The sequence below is a fragment of the Cinclus cinclus genome, chromosome 1, assembly GCF_963662255.1.
Source record: "Cinclus cinclus chromosome 1, bCinCin1.1, whole genome shotgun sequence".
Classification (NCBI taxonomy): Eukaryota; Metazoa; Chordata; class Aves; order Passeriformes; family Cinclidae; genus Cinclus; species Cinclus cinclus.
This window is the reverse complement of record NC_085046.1, coordinates 123,275,874-123,290,330: the sequence shown is the minus strand read 5'-3', so window position 1 is coordinate 123,290,330 and position 14,457 is coordinate 123,275,874. Positions and strand designations below refer to the sequence as shown.

The following is a 14,457-nucleotide window of genomic DNA, read 5'->3' as shown; positions in this document are numbered from 1 at the left end:
GTTTAGTTTCTGTAGGGAAAGAGGGATATATGATTTCCATGTATAAACAAGCTATTGTTCTGCTAGGCCTATATGTGGGAAAATTAGCTTCTCCACAAGGCTACCATAACATTCTACCCTTGCTTAGCTGCTGTCATGGTAGAAGTGCTTCAATACTATATTGCATTGCTTAAATTGTTGCTAGAGCCTTGGGTTAAGGTGGAAGATGCAGACCTGGGTAGCAGGTGCTAGCTGAAGAAAGAACCACACTGGAGACTAAGCAGGCAAATATCTGGTGAAAAGCGTTTGCTCAAACTTAACAGCTTTTCTAGCTGCGGAGGGAGATCCTTATGCTACATGAGGTTCACAATCTGTACTGACTGTTAATGCTAAATAGTTACCTGGGAGAACTTGAAGTACACTCTGTAACCTTAAGAGAGGAGATTACAGCATGGTTAATAGTAGGAGTTGTGATGGCAATGCTTTGCTGAGGCTTGCTGAGTCTTCCTGAGACACTTTTTGACATTCAGTTGAACTTGTCAGTAATTGGTTCAAGAATCCTTGACAGAAGGTATCTACCTTTGTGCCAGTCTCTCAGACACCAGCTTCTAAAATGGCATAGATGCCTTAAGTACTAACCTCTTAGTTTTCCTGAGGTGTTAAGGGCAAATGAGTGCTTGTTCTGGAACTGGAAAATCTTCGGTTTTCATCTCTTGCATGTAAGCAAAACCCCACTGCTACTTGACTGTGCAACAGCTCCTTCCTCAGGCTTCAAGATATTTGCAGGTACTGTCTTGCAGCTGATATCTGCAGTAATAACCAAGGTACACAGTAAAACTGAATTTGTAATGCAGGGCAAAGAACAGAGATACTTGTGGATACATGGTTAATTACTCTAAGCCATGTAACAGAAGCTGTTGAAGCCATGAAACTTCAGCTCTGAAATGTGTGTGTCTTGCCCTGGGAATGCAGCATCTATCTATTAGGGTATGGCTCTACAGCCTCAGTTCCACCTCCAGCCAGCTGCATGTTCTCTGAATTATTGTGAAGGAGAGAAAGCCTGTCTAGCAGGATATTTTGGTCATGAGATGTCCCTTTAGAAAGGCCTCATAATAAGCCTGTTTTCATAGTGTAGAGAAATCTTGATTGCTGTGACTGTCAAGAGCTGCTAAACTGGTCAGAAAGCTTCACACTGCAGGAAAAAACCTTGCTTTTTGGCTCTGTGCAGCTGCTGTTTGTCATCCCCATCATGCTTTTTTTTCCTTGGGCCATCACTTGAATTTGGAAAATCCCTTGGAGAGGGATTCATTCCTGCTCCAAATGCACCACAGCGAGCAGAACCTATCTTCTTCAGATTGGCTTTAGGCAGTTATGGGGGACTGCTGTCTTGCTCTGTCCTGAATCTGGATGTGCTAAGGAACTACTGGGGAAGAAGCAGATAAAATGATTGTTATGGCTGGATCTCTCAAAACTAGAGCTTGTTTTCTCTGAAGTGGATGAGTTAGGCATGACAGCCTCTAGAAGTTGTCCTACAGCAGATTTGGAAGGGTGGACTGCAGTCCTTTCTCTTTACAGAGAGATTGACTTGTACTTTGCTTTGAAAACTTTAAAATTTCCCTAAGTGATGGAGAAGAAGCTTGTTCAGCAAAAGAGCTTCCTTCATCACCAGGTAGGATTTGTACCTGAGAACAAGTGAGGAGCAACACTCCTGTAAACTCCAACAGGTAAGAGAGCAGGAGGCTGATGTGTCTAGGTGATGTATTTGGGAGGTGCTATAGCAACCCATCTATATGGCCAACTATAATTGAGATTCATCTGAGCAAAGAGAGGAACTTGAAGTAAAGAGCACTTGTATGGTGCCCCTCTCTTGGCAATGACCTTAGACCAGTAGTATTTCTATAATATTTCTAAAAACTAGATTGTCTTGGGTGACTTCTGGGCTTGTGCTCAGGCTGTGCATAAGGAAGAACAAAAGCACCATTCAGCCTCTCAGGTGGATGCTCAGATTTGAAATTCAGCAAATCTTCCCTGCAAGACAAATGTATGTTCCAGCAGTGGGCCACGTCCTGTATCTGTCTCTTGAGTACACTGAAGAGGTGCTGAAGAGTTTGGCCCATACAGATTTCTGTCAGTAGGGGTGGCAGGCCAGGTTGGTGGTTGAGACTGGCAATCCATGTGTCTCTAGGGACATGAAAACATCTTTTGCACTATAAAGATACAGAAAGAGTCTCAGATTTGTTTTTGAATGGTTGGCAATGGGTAAATCTGAATGTAAATCTGAATTTCCTGTAAAAGACAATAATGTAATGTTTGCTCCAGGAAATGCCTAGGAAATGGTATCCTTGATTGTTAGTAGGGATCAACAGATTTTCATTGGGGGTTCTTTTTCCTATAATAGCTACTTGCAGCTGTTGCCTGCTCGTGCTGATGAGTGTTAAACTGAATGATTATCTAGGGTTGGGAGAAAGTCCTAGGGTATAACCTCCCCTTCCCTCTCTTTTTGTGCCACATCTGATAACTTGTCATTTTGCCTAACCCAGTTAACATAACTACTGCCTGAGCATTTTGTACAGAAGGCAGCCCCTGACTGCTGAGTTACACAAAGGAAAGCTGCAAAGCACAATCTGTAGGTGTTCATATTAACTAACTTGGTTAATAGAGTATATTATTAATGTAGCTGTGTTATAGTTCTCTGCTGCATCTAGATGCTTTAACTACAGTCTGTGACCAAAGCTTTGACCTTTGCCAGGTGAACTTTGCAGTATTTCTGGCAGATGTCATATCCATGTGTCAGAAATGCAGAGGGGCATTCTATTTTCCTCTTCTCAGTGGGTTTGGAAAATAGCAGATACCTGTATTTCAGGCTCCAGCACTCTCATTGTTATGAGCCTGCAGGTACTCTGCACCAGAAGCAAATGTAGGTCTTCAGGAGTTGCTTTATAATTAGCTGGAAGGTCTGTTCCTATGCCAACTGACTGACTGCAGGGGAAATGGGAAGTCAAAATTCCAGAAGGGGTGTGCTTTCTTCTCATATGCCTGGGGATTACTTTGCTTGGACTTCGGTATGCTGCAAGGCTCCTTCATTATTCCTTCTCTGGAATAATGCCTAATCAGCTCTGTCCATACTATGCAGGAAAAGATTAACTTCCATTTGCTTATGTTCCTCTGTGTGCAGGCTGCAGTGAGGATCCCAGGTTTGGGAGGAAATTGTTGCTCAGCTGTAAAGCTGCTTTCCATGAAATAAGCTGACCTTGAAATAAAAAGAATAAAATGTAATGAGGTGCTGCAAAACTGTGCTGAGTGCCTCTTTTAGGTAAGAAGCATTTTTGCCTCCCAGAGTTGAATCTTAAAGGCCTGGCACGAAGTCAGATGGCTTATGTAAGTTGATCTTTCTTTGTTGTGTATGTGTCAAAACATAAATTTCAGGCTATGCCTTACTGCCGTTACTGGCTGCTGTAAACAATGCTGGTTGAAGCACCAAGGACATAGGACAGTGTATTTCATAAATATTTAACAACCCCCTCCCCTAGACAAAACCCCCTCAGACCCAGATATGTTTAACCTCATGAGTAAAAATCATAATGCATATTAGAATGTTCATCAATAAACCTAGGTGGTGTTTATAGCCCAGCCTTCAGCGAGGAGTGCTGCTCTCTCCTATTCTGAACTTGCACTATGGTGTGATACCTGGGCAGCAGAGACTGGGTTCTCACTAGTGGTTATTACAGTGATGGAACCAGCTGTAGAAATAGTTACGCACACAGAATTTTCCATTAATCAGAGGAAGAAGTCCAACACAGATGGTATATGGGATAGATTATGGCTGGTAATCCTTTTGTGTCCTAGAAGATTAAGGATATCCTGGTGTAGCTGCAGTCAGCTGACCTTTTTTTATTTTAAACGATTGAACGTAGTTGATGCAGTTCTGCAGAGGACCAAGGCTCTTCCAAGAAGCCATGAGTGGTGCACTGTGAATGTTTGTTAAAGGAACGGTCTGTTTAAGTCCAGCCTCAGTTATAAATTTACAGGAACTTAACCTTGTGCCATGTAAACAGCAGCAGCTACAGGATGGCTAAGAAATCACTTGCTGGACGGCTCTATCATATGTAGCAGAGCTGAATTCTCTGAGGAGGCACAGTGAGTGTCATGTGGAGAAATGGAGGGTTTCTGAATCCTGCTGTCTGGGTCACCCCAGAGAGCAAAGATGAATGCTTCAGTGGAGGAAGAGGATGGCTGCGCGCTCTGAACTCTCTGGCATGGATCTATATGAGGATTACAAATCCCCCTTTGATTTCAATGCTGGAGTGAACAGAAATTATCTTTACTTGTCACCTGGCATAAACCTTTCTCCACCTGGATCACCTACACTGGCAAAGTCTGGTAACTTCCTTATCTTCTTTAAAATCTCTATGTGAAATGCTTAGCAATTAATACCTGTCAAATTTCTCAAATTAGAAATCTATAAAAGTTGGCCTGCTGTTAATTCCAGTCATGTATTAGCTTCAGTGTGTCATATAGGTAAATCTCATGTGTTATACATTTACCAGCTTTATATTATTTGTTATTTATTCAATAGAAAGGCAGTTTGATGGAAAGTGAAGTGACAAAAATAATTAAGAACAAAATTTCTGCAAGATTGGAATAATTTGCCTAGTTTGACTATTAGATTTTTTTTGGGAGGAGGTAAAAATTGCATTTAGTAGGACTTCAGAGCTCTGGGTAGTCTAAAATCTGCTTTTGCCTTAATACTGTAAATCTCACTGATTAATGAAAATGCCCTCTAAAACCTTTACTCCATTCCACCTAGCATTTAAAATGCTGCAAACCTTCCACCTGCAGATAAAAACTGCACTGAAACTGCCATGCTGTGCTGCAGTGGCATCTGTTTAGTGCTTAACCCTGTGGGTTTCTTGTTGGTAACCTGTTGTGCAGAACACCTAAAGCTGTGCCTCCCAACACATCCTAGTCTGGTTTTACTATTGTCATTCCTTTGATTTCCTTGTTGCCAGTTGTAATCTTCCAAAGTAATTTTAAATAGAGAACTTAGACCTATTTCATGTGTGGCAAAGCAAAGTTACACAGGTGTTAACTTTTTTAAAGGTGCTTGTTACTTAAAATTTTAAAGAAACATGCATCTCTTGGGGAAGCTCTGTGTGAACTATAACAACTCTCTCTGTGAACTTGATGAGCCAGGGGCTACTGGGAAACAGTAGTCAGCATTCATTTCTGCATCTCCCAGCTCTTCTAAAGGAGAGGGGAAGCAGCTGTGTCAGGTGATGATGCATCACCATTACCACCAGCCTTTTCTGGGCTTTATTTTCTTTTTCATTTGCTTTGAATGAGCATCTAATTAGCATTTGGAAGAAGCCCTAGAATTTTCTCCCCCAGTTTGAAGAAATATGTCTCACTTTGGCTTCTTCACTGAGATAAATGGGAGGTACTTAAATATGATCTTTCTTATATACTGCAGAATAAATATGCTCTGTAGTACTGTATGTTACGTAAATGTTGGAATTGCCCTATAACCTTGCAACAGCCTGTTCTCCTGAATTGTAACAAGCACCTTTTTTCTTTAGCTTTGACAACTATATAGTGATAACCACAAGGCTCATTCTAAGTGTTGCATGCAGAACATGTCAGTGTAAAAGAAATCTTTCTGGAGATTAACCCACCTCTACCCTGAGGCTTTTTATCCAAAATGAAAAGTGCTTCTTAAAAACTGCTCCTGTTTGCTGCTGATCTCTGACTTTAGGCCAGAGAGGTAGGAACTTCTAATCAAAATAGAACATGAACTTGGATTGAAACAGGCCAAAGCAAACCCCAAATTAGAAAAACTGACTTTTAATTGAATTACTTTAATGCTTTGCCTACCCTGGCAGAATAGTCCCTGGCAGGGACTTAAATACCATTTCCCTGAATGTGATCCATGGAGTCCTGATCAACCAACTTGCTCATGTCTTTATTTGGTTCTTTTAAGTAGATCTAATAAACTGCTGGGGAAAAAAAGTTAATCTTAAAAGAACTGACTTAAAAACTGACCTTACAGCTAGGTAAGTTTTCTCAATACTATCTAAGCCATTATGATTTTTTCCCCCAAACAGATTTCTTATTCTGTTTGAAATGTTCAGTTAAATTTGTTTGTTACAGAGTACTAAATGACTGAATTTTAAGTCTTTCACAAATCTAATGAGGCAAGAGAACTAACATAATGAAAGGCAACATGTTGAAAGCCGTAATAATAATTCTACATAACAACATAAAATAATAATAGCAACAGTTCTGTTGGCAAAAAATCCCCCACAAGTGATAAATGCTCTCTTATTAGTAGTTTGAGCCAAAGCATTTCCATCTGTTGGCTGACTGCTGATTTCCTGGTTTCTTACCCCATGCCCCATAGAAAGATCTAAGTTGGGTTGTGCACATTTCCTTATGAAGTTTCTTGAAAGCCAGGATCTTGCTGGCTGTCAGTCCTAATTTATGGGATACCTTTGGGTTGTAGCCACACCATTGTGGAGGCCTGTGTGTTGTTAGCTGTGTAAACGTGCTCCTTGGTCAGAGACCCAGCACAGCCTTGCCCATAGCATGGATGTATTGTGTGTCCCACAGGTATTGAACTGAGGAATGGGCTCAAAGGGAACAGAGAGGTGAATAGTGACAGGGAGATAGGGGGGAGGTGCCAGAATGAAAATTGATGGGAAGGTGTTAGCATACTTTATGTGGACCTCAAAAAGTAATAAATGGGAGGGGCTCAGAAGGCAAGAAGAGGAAGGCATGGTCACATATGCAGGGTGAGGTATGGAGGACTCTTGAGTAGCAGTGATTTCCTGTTTCCCTAAAAACTCTAGGAATGTGAAGGGGAGGAAAGATCATTCTTTTGCTTCTTAGCATTGTGCCTTGAATTCCATTTGGTAGGCAAGAAACAGAACAGTCTTAAAAAACAACTTTTCCAAAGAGAAGCTACGTTCCCCAGACAAAAGCCATTCCTGCGGGAGACAATCCGGCATGTTTTCTTACTGGTGGATTTTCTTGATCTATTTTTGGTTTAATCCAGATGACTCCTCGTAATCAGATTGAATAGGATTTCAGCTGGTTGTGCTAATGCTCTTGGAATCAGTGTGGTTTTGGTACTTGCAAACTTTCTGAAATGGCTTTGTGATGGCAAGCAAGTGGTCCCTGAAGGGCTGCAGATGGGAGCAAGGTCAGGAGTCATGGCAGAACATACTGAGGAGGTGTAGGATGTTGAGGAGAAATGCAGTTCAAATTGTTTTCCTTCAGGGTAGGTTTGTGTAATTAATAGGTTAAATACCAATTTGACAAAGAGGTGTGGCATTCTTAAAAGTTAAGGAAATATGCTGATGTGTAAAACAAAAGGTGTTTGATTGTGAGGCATAATCCTTTGCTTTAGGTGCTGTAGTGCTATGCTTTGGTTTGGGCATTAGACTTTGAAGTTCTTGCCCCAGATTTGTGACAGAAGATAGTGTATTGGAAAACTCACAGGACCTACGTTATGTTTTTGGAGAAGACATATGTAAATCTCTGGGAAAACATGGCACAGATCTCATGAATAAATGCAGAATGAGGTTTAATTTTCTTCCTGTAGTCTTCCTTCTCAGTGCACTCTGTGGTAAAAGCACTCACAGAAGCTCTGTCCATGTAGCAGTGTGCTTCTAGAGGGCAAGTGTTCTGGACACAAATACGGGCAGACAACATACTGTTTTGGAAAGAATTTGTGGAATTGGGTTTTATCTGAGTTCAGTGATTTGATCAAGAACAAGGTTTCTTCTTTTTTTCAGCTTGACAGTTGCAAGGAGCATTTTTCAAAGAATGCTTACAACTAATTGCAGACTCACAGAATATTTTTTTTCCCCTGATTTTTTTTCCCCTGATTTTTCAGTTGTTGGTGATGTAGCTGTTTGATATGAAACATCACAGCAAAATCATAGTGGTAATTAATGACTTTTTGATTCCCAGACCAAAGGATAGTATTCAGTGCCATCAGAAGCTGCTGAAATGAGAATGGAATTTTATTGGTTAGATGGTTAATTTCTATAGTGATTAATAGGAAATGTTACTTAATGTTTCTTCAACTTAGATGAATTATGTATTTATGTACATATATACACACACACATATATATGTATACATATAGTCTTCCTTGCTCCTTATTAACGAACAACCCTGATTTCTTTCCTCTTGCATTTTAAGATTTCTATTTAGCTTATTTTTTTTTATTATTATCTGTAAGGCTGTTTTACCTCTTGAATAGAGAATTAGTTCTGGTAATCCACAACCATTCCAGCATTTAGTCTCCCTGCAAACTGGTCTCTGCAATAAGAACAGAATTCCTTGATTTTGGCAAACTTTATGTTTAAGTGTCAGCTACAGAGACTCAAAATGGGAAATCTTTTGCTGGAAATTTTGTCACATAAAAGGTGTTTAAAATGGTCTTACTGCAAGCACTAAGGACTAAGAAAAAATGAATCATTAAAGTTATTGCATCATAGTAATAGAAATATAATTCTCCTTCCTTTCCCTGAAGCTGTGAAAGCAGAAGTTGAGGAAGACCATAGGGATGTTTGTAGTTTATATAGGAATTTGGCAGAGGTTTTGTATCTGGATTTGGAAGGGGAAGAGGCTGCAGTTTGAATGGATGCACATACTTATCAGTCCCTTCTCGGCATTTTCCTGCTTTGAAGCAGCAGCCTTTTGCTCCTGAGCTCTGTCTCTGGGTTTCCCGTCTGTCTTAAGGTCGAGGTGCAAACCAGCAGTTTACTTCTAGTTCCGTGTTATCTGCAACATTCTAGCCATAGTGGTCCCAGTTACTAGGGTCAGAGAGATCAAGCAGGGAACAGAGGAGGAGTTCATACTTGCAGTGCAGTAGTTTTCCCCACTGTTGTTAACCTTGCTTGTGGCTGCGCCCCGTGTTTTCAGAATGGACTTTTAAATCTGATCCAGAGATTAAGGGAGCCTCTGCATTGCCCTTGAGCATCTCCAGCACTTCCAGAGTTTCTGTGCCAGATGAATGAGACCCCAGAGTGTGCACAGACTCCTGGGCAGGATTGTGTAGGAGACACTGGTTGGGACATAGCATTCTGCACCTTGGTTTCTCTCACAGAGCAGTGGCATGTGTTGTTCTCAACAGGTTTCCAGTGTCCTATTACAGCAGCAGTTGCCATTATATTGAGCTTTAATACAGCTTGATAGAATGAAATATAAAGTGCCTTGGGTTTCCTTCCTATAGTTGGAGAGCATGACTTTGATGACCTCTTATCAGTTTTCTTTGTGCACTGGCACAAAAGAGCTGGGTGCTAATGTTAGCTGCTGTTTGGCAGCTAACATTATTGTGATAATCTGACTTTAATGCTTTTTTCATCTCCAGGGTTGCTGAGGAGTGACTCTATACCTGAGGTTGGAGAGGATGCTGCTGCTACAGTCAGTATGGCAGAAACACTCTCAGAAGAAGAACGGGATGAGCTAAGAAGAGAGCTTGCCAAGGTAATTCTTTTGCAGATAGCTCTTAACATTATACCAGATTTTCATTATCAAAACAAGTTTATCTTTGAACATACAGTTAATGCTTTGCATAGTTATTCTGTGAGTGTCTCAAGGTGGTACTCCTGTGTATTGCAGATAGGAAGGAAGGTTGTCAAGAAAAAAAGAACAGCCAGTTTTAGTGATGGGGAATTAAGCTGGAAGTGCTGAATGTGCAGATTTCAAACTAAGATACATAAATACCTAACCCTGTTTTTTTTCTCGAGTGAGAAGGGGGTAAATCAGCAAATAAAAGCAGTAAATCATGGTTAGAAGCCAAAACCCAAGTGTTGTCTCAACTGGTGTGGAGTAGCTAAAGCTGTTTCTTTCATAAAAATGCTTTGTAGTAGTATCTGTGTGGGTGCTGTATTGCTAATGTGTAACCATGTTACTGTTCTTGTCCATAACAGAATATTTTTAAGAGTGAGAAAAGGTTGCATTCTTTGAAGGACAGACAGGCAAATATTCAAGCCCGATACATGGCAAAGTCAAGCTTTATTAAGCAGCCAGTCTTTTTTTCTTGAGTAGCTCTGTGGGACTTTAGGACCCTTATCAAAGACACTAACTTAAGGATAAGTTTGGTGAACAAAAGTTAGCTTCAAATTAAGCACATTTAATACATTCTTGTGTTTGGCAGTCCTGAGTATCTTTCATGCCAAAGGTAGTGGGGGTGAGCTGGTCCTGCTAGGGTATGTCATGCTAGACTTCAGACAGATATCCAAAACTGAAGTGCATCGAAGATACTGTAAGGAGTAAAGTAAGGAGCTGTACTCCTGTAAGGAGCTTACATGAGTGGGCAGCCTGATACTCTAAAGAAGGGTGATCTTGCCTGGAAGAAGGGATTGGAGGTAAGCCCTTGCCTTTGTAGGTATGGCCTTAGTGCCTCTGTCACTTCTATGAAGCTTATAGAATGGCATTGTAGAACTGTGCTGACATCTCTGGTCGTGTTTCCAGGAGAGGCTTAAGTGACTATCTGCGTAAAGAAGGACGTGTACAAACAATATAGTTTCCTAGTGACAGAGCAGGTGCAGTTTGTTTTGTGTTTGTGTGGGTTTTGACTGCTCAGTCTGCTACCATTTCCATACCTGCTCTGGGGAAGGCACTCCTGTGGCTGGATCCAGTCTACCAATGCTGGCTTAAGCTACAAAAGGACTTTTCTGTTGAAGCAAGGAGACAAAATTTGTGTATGGATCAGATGTGCCCTGAGCTTCCTGATACTGGTCACACATTGGTATATCTTCTGACGTGGAAGTAGAATACAGGCTTGGCAATTTTCCCGAGTTTGACTAATCGTCACCCTTTACATACCATAGATAATAATTTCTAGCTATGCAGTCTCTTAGTTACCAACTTCCTTGTACATATTCCAGTAACAGATATAGCTGCAGGTAGATTACTTTCTCACTAGCTCTTGTAGTCTCTGTTGCATTTCCCTTTTAGGATTTAGGAATGACTGTGAGGCAGTGTTAAAAACCTCTGTTAGCTCTCCCATTACTGATGTCTAGTAGATGCTTTAAAGCAATACGTAGTTAAATGGTTGGATATATTCCTTGTTAACCACTTGTTAACAACTCTTGTGCCACAGGTGGAGGAGGAAATCCAAACACTCTCACAAGTGCTAGCTGCCAAAGAGAAGCATCTAGCAGAAATCAAGAGAAAGCTGGGAATTAACTCACTACAGGAACTAAAGCAGAACATTACCAAAAGCTGGCAAGATGTTACATCAACCACAGCGTATGTACCAGCTCATGATGATTGTTTAGATTGTTGAAGTGAAAACTCTTTAGATCTTGTGTCATGTCTAAACACTCTGTTCTTGTGAAATGAGTATAAATAACACAAAGTTAAGTTTTATTAAAACTTCTCTGGGTAAATCAACACACATTTTTTTAAAAGAACACTGCAAGCCATACCTCATAAGAATGAAGAATGATTAATCAAAATATGAGCTATTCTAACACACCTTTTTTGTCTGATACCTCTGAGATACCAAGGTGTCCCAAGTCCAACAGAATACTCTTCCACGCTGAAAAATTGTTGTAAACTGAGCTCATGCAGGAAGAATGCGAAGTCACAGTTACTGTTCTTGCCAAACACAAGTGTTATCTTAAGGTCTAGAGCAAGCTACCATCTGCAATTAATGACCACAATGTCACAAGATGTACCTCAAACTTTTTATGGTGAATTTTATTTACAGGTATTTTATTGACTGTGTGGTACAAGAATTTAGACACTTGGCACAAAAAATTAGACCTTTTTCAGTGTGTGTGCATAGTGGTGTTTTTTTTGTGTTTTATTTTCTTTGGTATTTTTTTTTTTTTGACTGGAGTGTTTTCTGTGTGAGTTTATTTTTTATTTTACTAAATCCTACAATAGCAGATAGCATCTATTCTAGGAGCGGGATTGTAAGTGCATGTTGATGAACTGGGTCTGGTCAGAGGTAGCAGAGATGCTGTAGCCAGAAGGAACTGCAAAGGCTCAAAATAATGTCTTAAGTAGGTTTTCCATTAGACCCCAAAGCTGAAGTATACCTCTGCATTTGATACAAATGGACACACTCTAAAAGTTTCCTTATATGTTCTGTTAAAATAACTAAAAACTAAATGTTTTTTAAACACAGATACAAGAGAACATCTGAAACCCTGTCTCAGGCTGGTCAGAAGGCTTCTGCTGCTTTTTCTTCTGTTGGTTCAGTCATAACCAAGAAATTTGAAGATGTCAGGTAGGTTTCTTTACCTTTTCTCAAGTGATTGAATTTTTTATTTAAGCGAGTAAATCACTGCAATAAATTTATGCTGGTAACATACCTAGTGTTTCCAAAAGCTAATCTATCAAGAGCCTTCAGCAACTGTTTTAGGGGAGGTAAGAGACTTGCTGCAGAATCTGCTTGTATGTCCTGACTGATGCTGAGGAGTTCTGTGGTGTTTATTTTACTTAGGCAAGAGAAGCAATGTGTGCTACCACCTCCACTGCTGCTGTTACTTTTCTGGTGTGATTGCAGGTGGCACTGTCTGCCTGCTTCTGTGGGATACACATAGCACTATCATTTCTCCTCTCTTTCTCAGCTTGTGGAATGTCATATTTAAACAACTGATATCCTTAACTGTTTCTGTTTTGTTGTTTGGCTATTTGTTGTTGTTACTTTTGGGTTTTGTTTGGGTTTTTGTTTATTTGGGTTTCTTTGTTTTGTGTGTCGATTCTTTCCAGGTGTGTTTTATTTCTTTCTAAGCTGTTCTGCCTTATACAAGTGGCTTGATTTTATTACATTTTTAAGAGACTATTGGCATTTTTTAATTCTATACTATTGTTGGCATGCAACATATTTTGACTTTGTGCCAAGTGACACAGCCCTTCATACACATTAGGTAAGTCTGCCAGTCATTTTTAGAACTGTTTTGGGTTGCTTGCAAAAATCCTGCTGGATGCAGTACAATCAGATGCTTAGCTTACAATTCCTTGATTGTGTAATTCTTACTACTGGAATCTATACAATTATTCATATCCACAGGTAATTTGTTGTTGTTAAACTTATTTTTCAATTATTAGGCAAATAAAAATGCACACACTCTCACAGAATGTTGCTGCTTTGGCAGCAGTGTAATAAAATCAGCCATTTTAAAGTGCCTGCCATTAACTTCTTGCTTTTTGAAGTCTAGTGAGAAAACAGTTTGAGTACAGCTACACAGTTACATATTTTTCTTCAGATTTATCAGAACTTCCTTTCTCTCTTTAATGCTTACTCTGGCATTGTGCAGACTACAGGCATTTTCACATTCCTTTAGGTAAGGTGGGCACAAGAATTGCTTCTGCAACTAAGCATGTAGTCAGACTGTCTCCATAAAAGTTATTGATTAAAGTTTTGTCTGTAAAATGTAATTTCTTTTTTTCTCCAGTATTAGTAATGGTAAAACTGAAGCTCTTTTAGTGTCAGGGAAGATGTTTCTTCATGTTCACCTATCTCAAAACATTAAAACTTGAGTATACATAATAATTATTTAGTCTCTCTTCCTTGTTAGTAAGAAACCCACTAAATAATTCTGCAAGGATTTTTATCGAGAGAGAGTACAGTGTTGAAGTCAATGGCATGCAGGATTCCTCCCTCTTTGTCTGTACAATGTTTGTGCTGTGGCAGAGTAGAGATTTTCCCCTCTTTGTCTATTACAATAGCTGTTTAGCATTGTGATTCTAACTAAATTACTGAAGTCTAAATGTAAAATAGTTTATACATTCTTTGCTCGTAGTTTGTCCAGTGAAACAGTCCTTGAATTGATTACTTTAGCAGTACCAGTATTTTAGTTACTTCATCTACATTACCTTTGATCTGAGCAAATACTCAGCATTTTCAGTAGTTAAAATTTCTGTGTAAAAGCTTCTGTCCATTTCCTCTTGCCCATCCATGCCCACCTGAGTCTGACTTAATCTTTTCTGCACTCCCCCACTAAGTAGCTAAAGACAGCAGTAGGATCTCTATAAAGATGTTGGGATTTGGCTCCTAGAGTACTAACTGGGAGCTCTTGTCCCAGGGGAGGAGATGGGCAGAGGCACAGGTTGCTATGAGAACTTGGACTCTGAAATTAGCTCAGTTTGATCAGGTATAACAATAGCAGCCGGTCTCAAATATGTCCTGTTAAACATCAGTGAGACAGTGGGAAGTTGGAAGACTTCTCTGTTCCTTTTGGATGCAGAGCTCCAGTGCTCACTTAATAGAAGTCACTTTTCTACCTTAAGGCTGTGGTGTTCCCCAATTAATATGGACTATTGTACTGGACAAGGACAAGCCCAGACTCAGAGCCATCTCCTACTTCAAGCATACCTTAAGAGTGTCCTAATTATTCCAGCTAGTGACTCTGTGGGTGTTGAGTACTCTATCAGAAACTGGGCCACTGGGAAGGAATGTAACAGTATCAGGGAAGTCTGCACTGTTGGTGTGCTTCTCAGGGAAAATCA

The 14,457-nt window shown here is 40.0% G+C and overlaps 1 protein-coding gene across 4 annotated transcripts in view; it reads left to right on the top strand.

Moving 5' to 3' along the window:
- Positions 1 to 14,457, top strand: part of TPD52 (tumor protein D52) — a 121,445-nt gene that overhangs the window by 19,025 nt on the left and 87,963 nt on the right. For 2 of the 4 annotated variants that reach the window (XM_062489832.1, XM_062489823.1), the window contains exons 1-4: positions 4,236 to 4,359; positions 9,359 to 9,474; positions 11,096 to 11,244; positions 12,131 to 12,232. In XM_062489832.1, coding sequence (XP_062345816.1) covers positions 4,236 to 4,359; positions 9,359 to 9,474; positions 11,096 to 11,244; positions 12,131 to 12,232 — 491 coding nt within the window. Of the gene's footprint in view, positions 1 to 4,187; positions 4,360 to 9,358; positions 9,475 to 11,095; positions 11,245 to 12,130; positions 12,233 to 13,265; positions 13,293 to 14,457 lie in introns of those variants that run through there. The other 2 variants (XM_062489814.1, XM_062489803.1) reach the window with 2 other exon arrangements.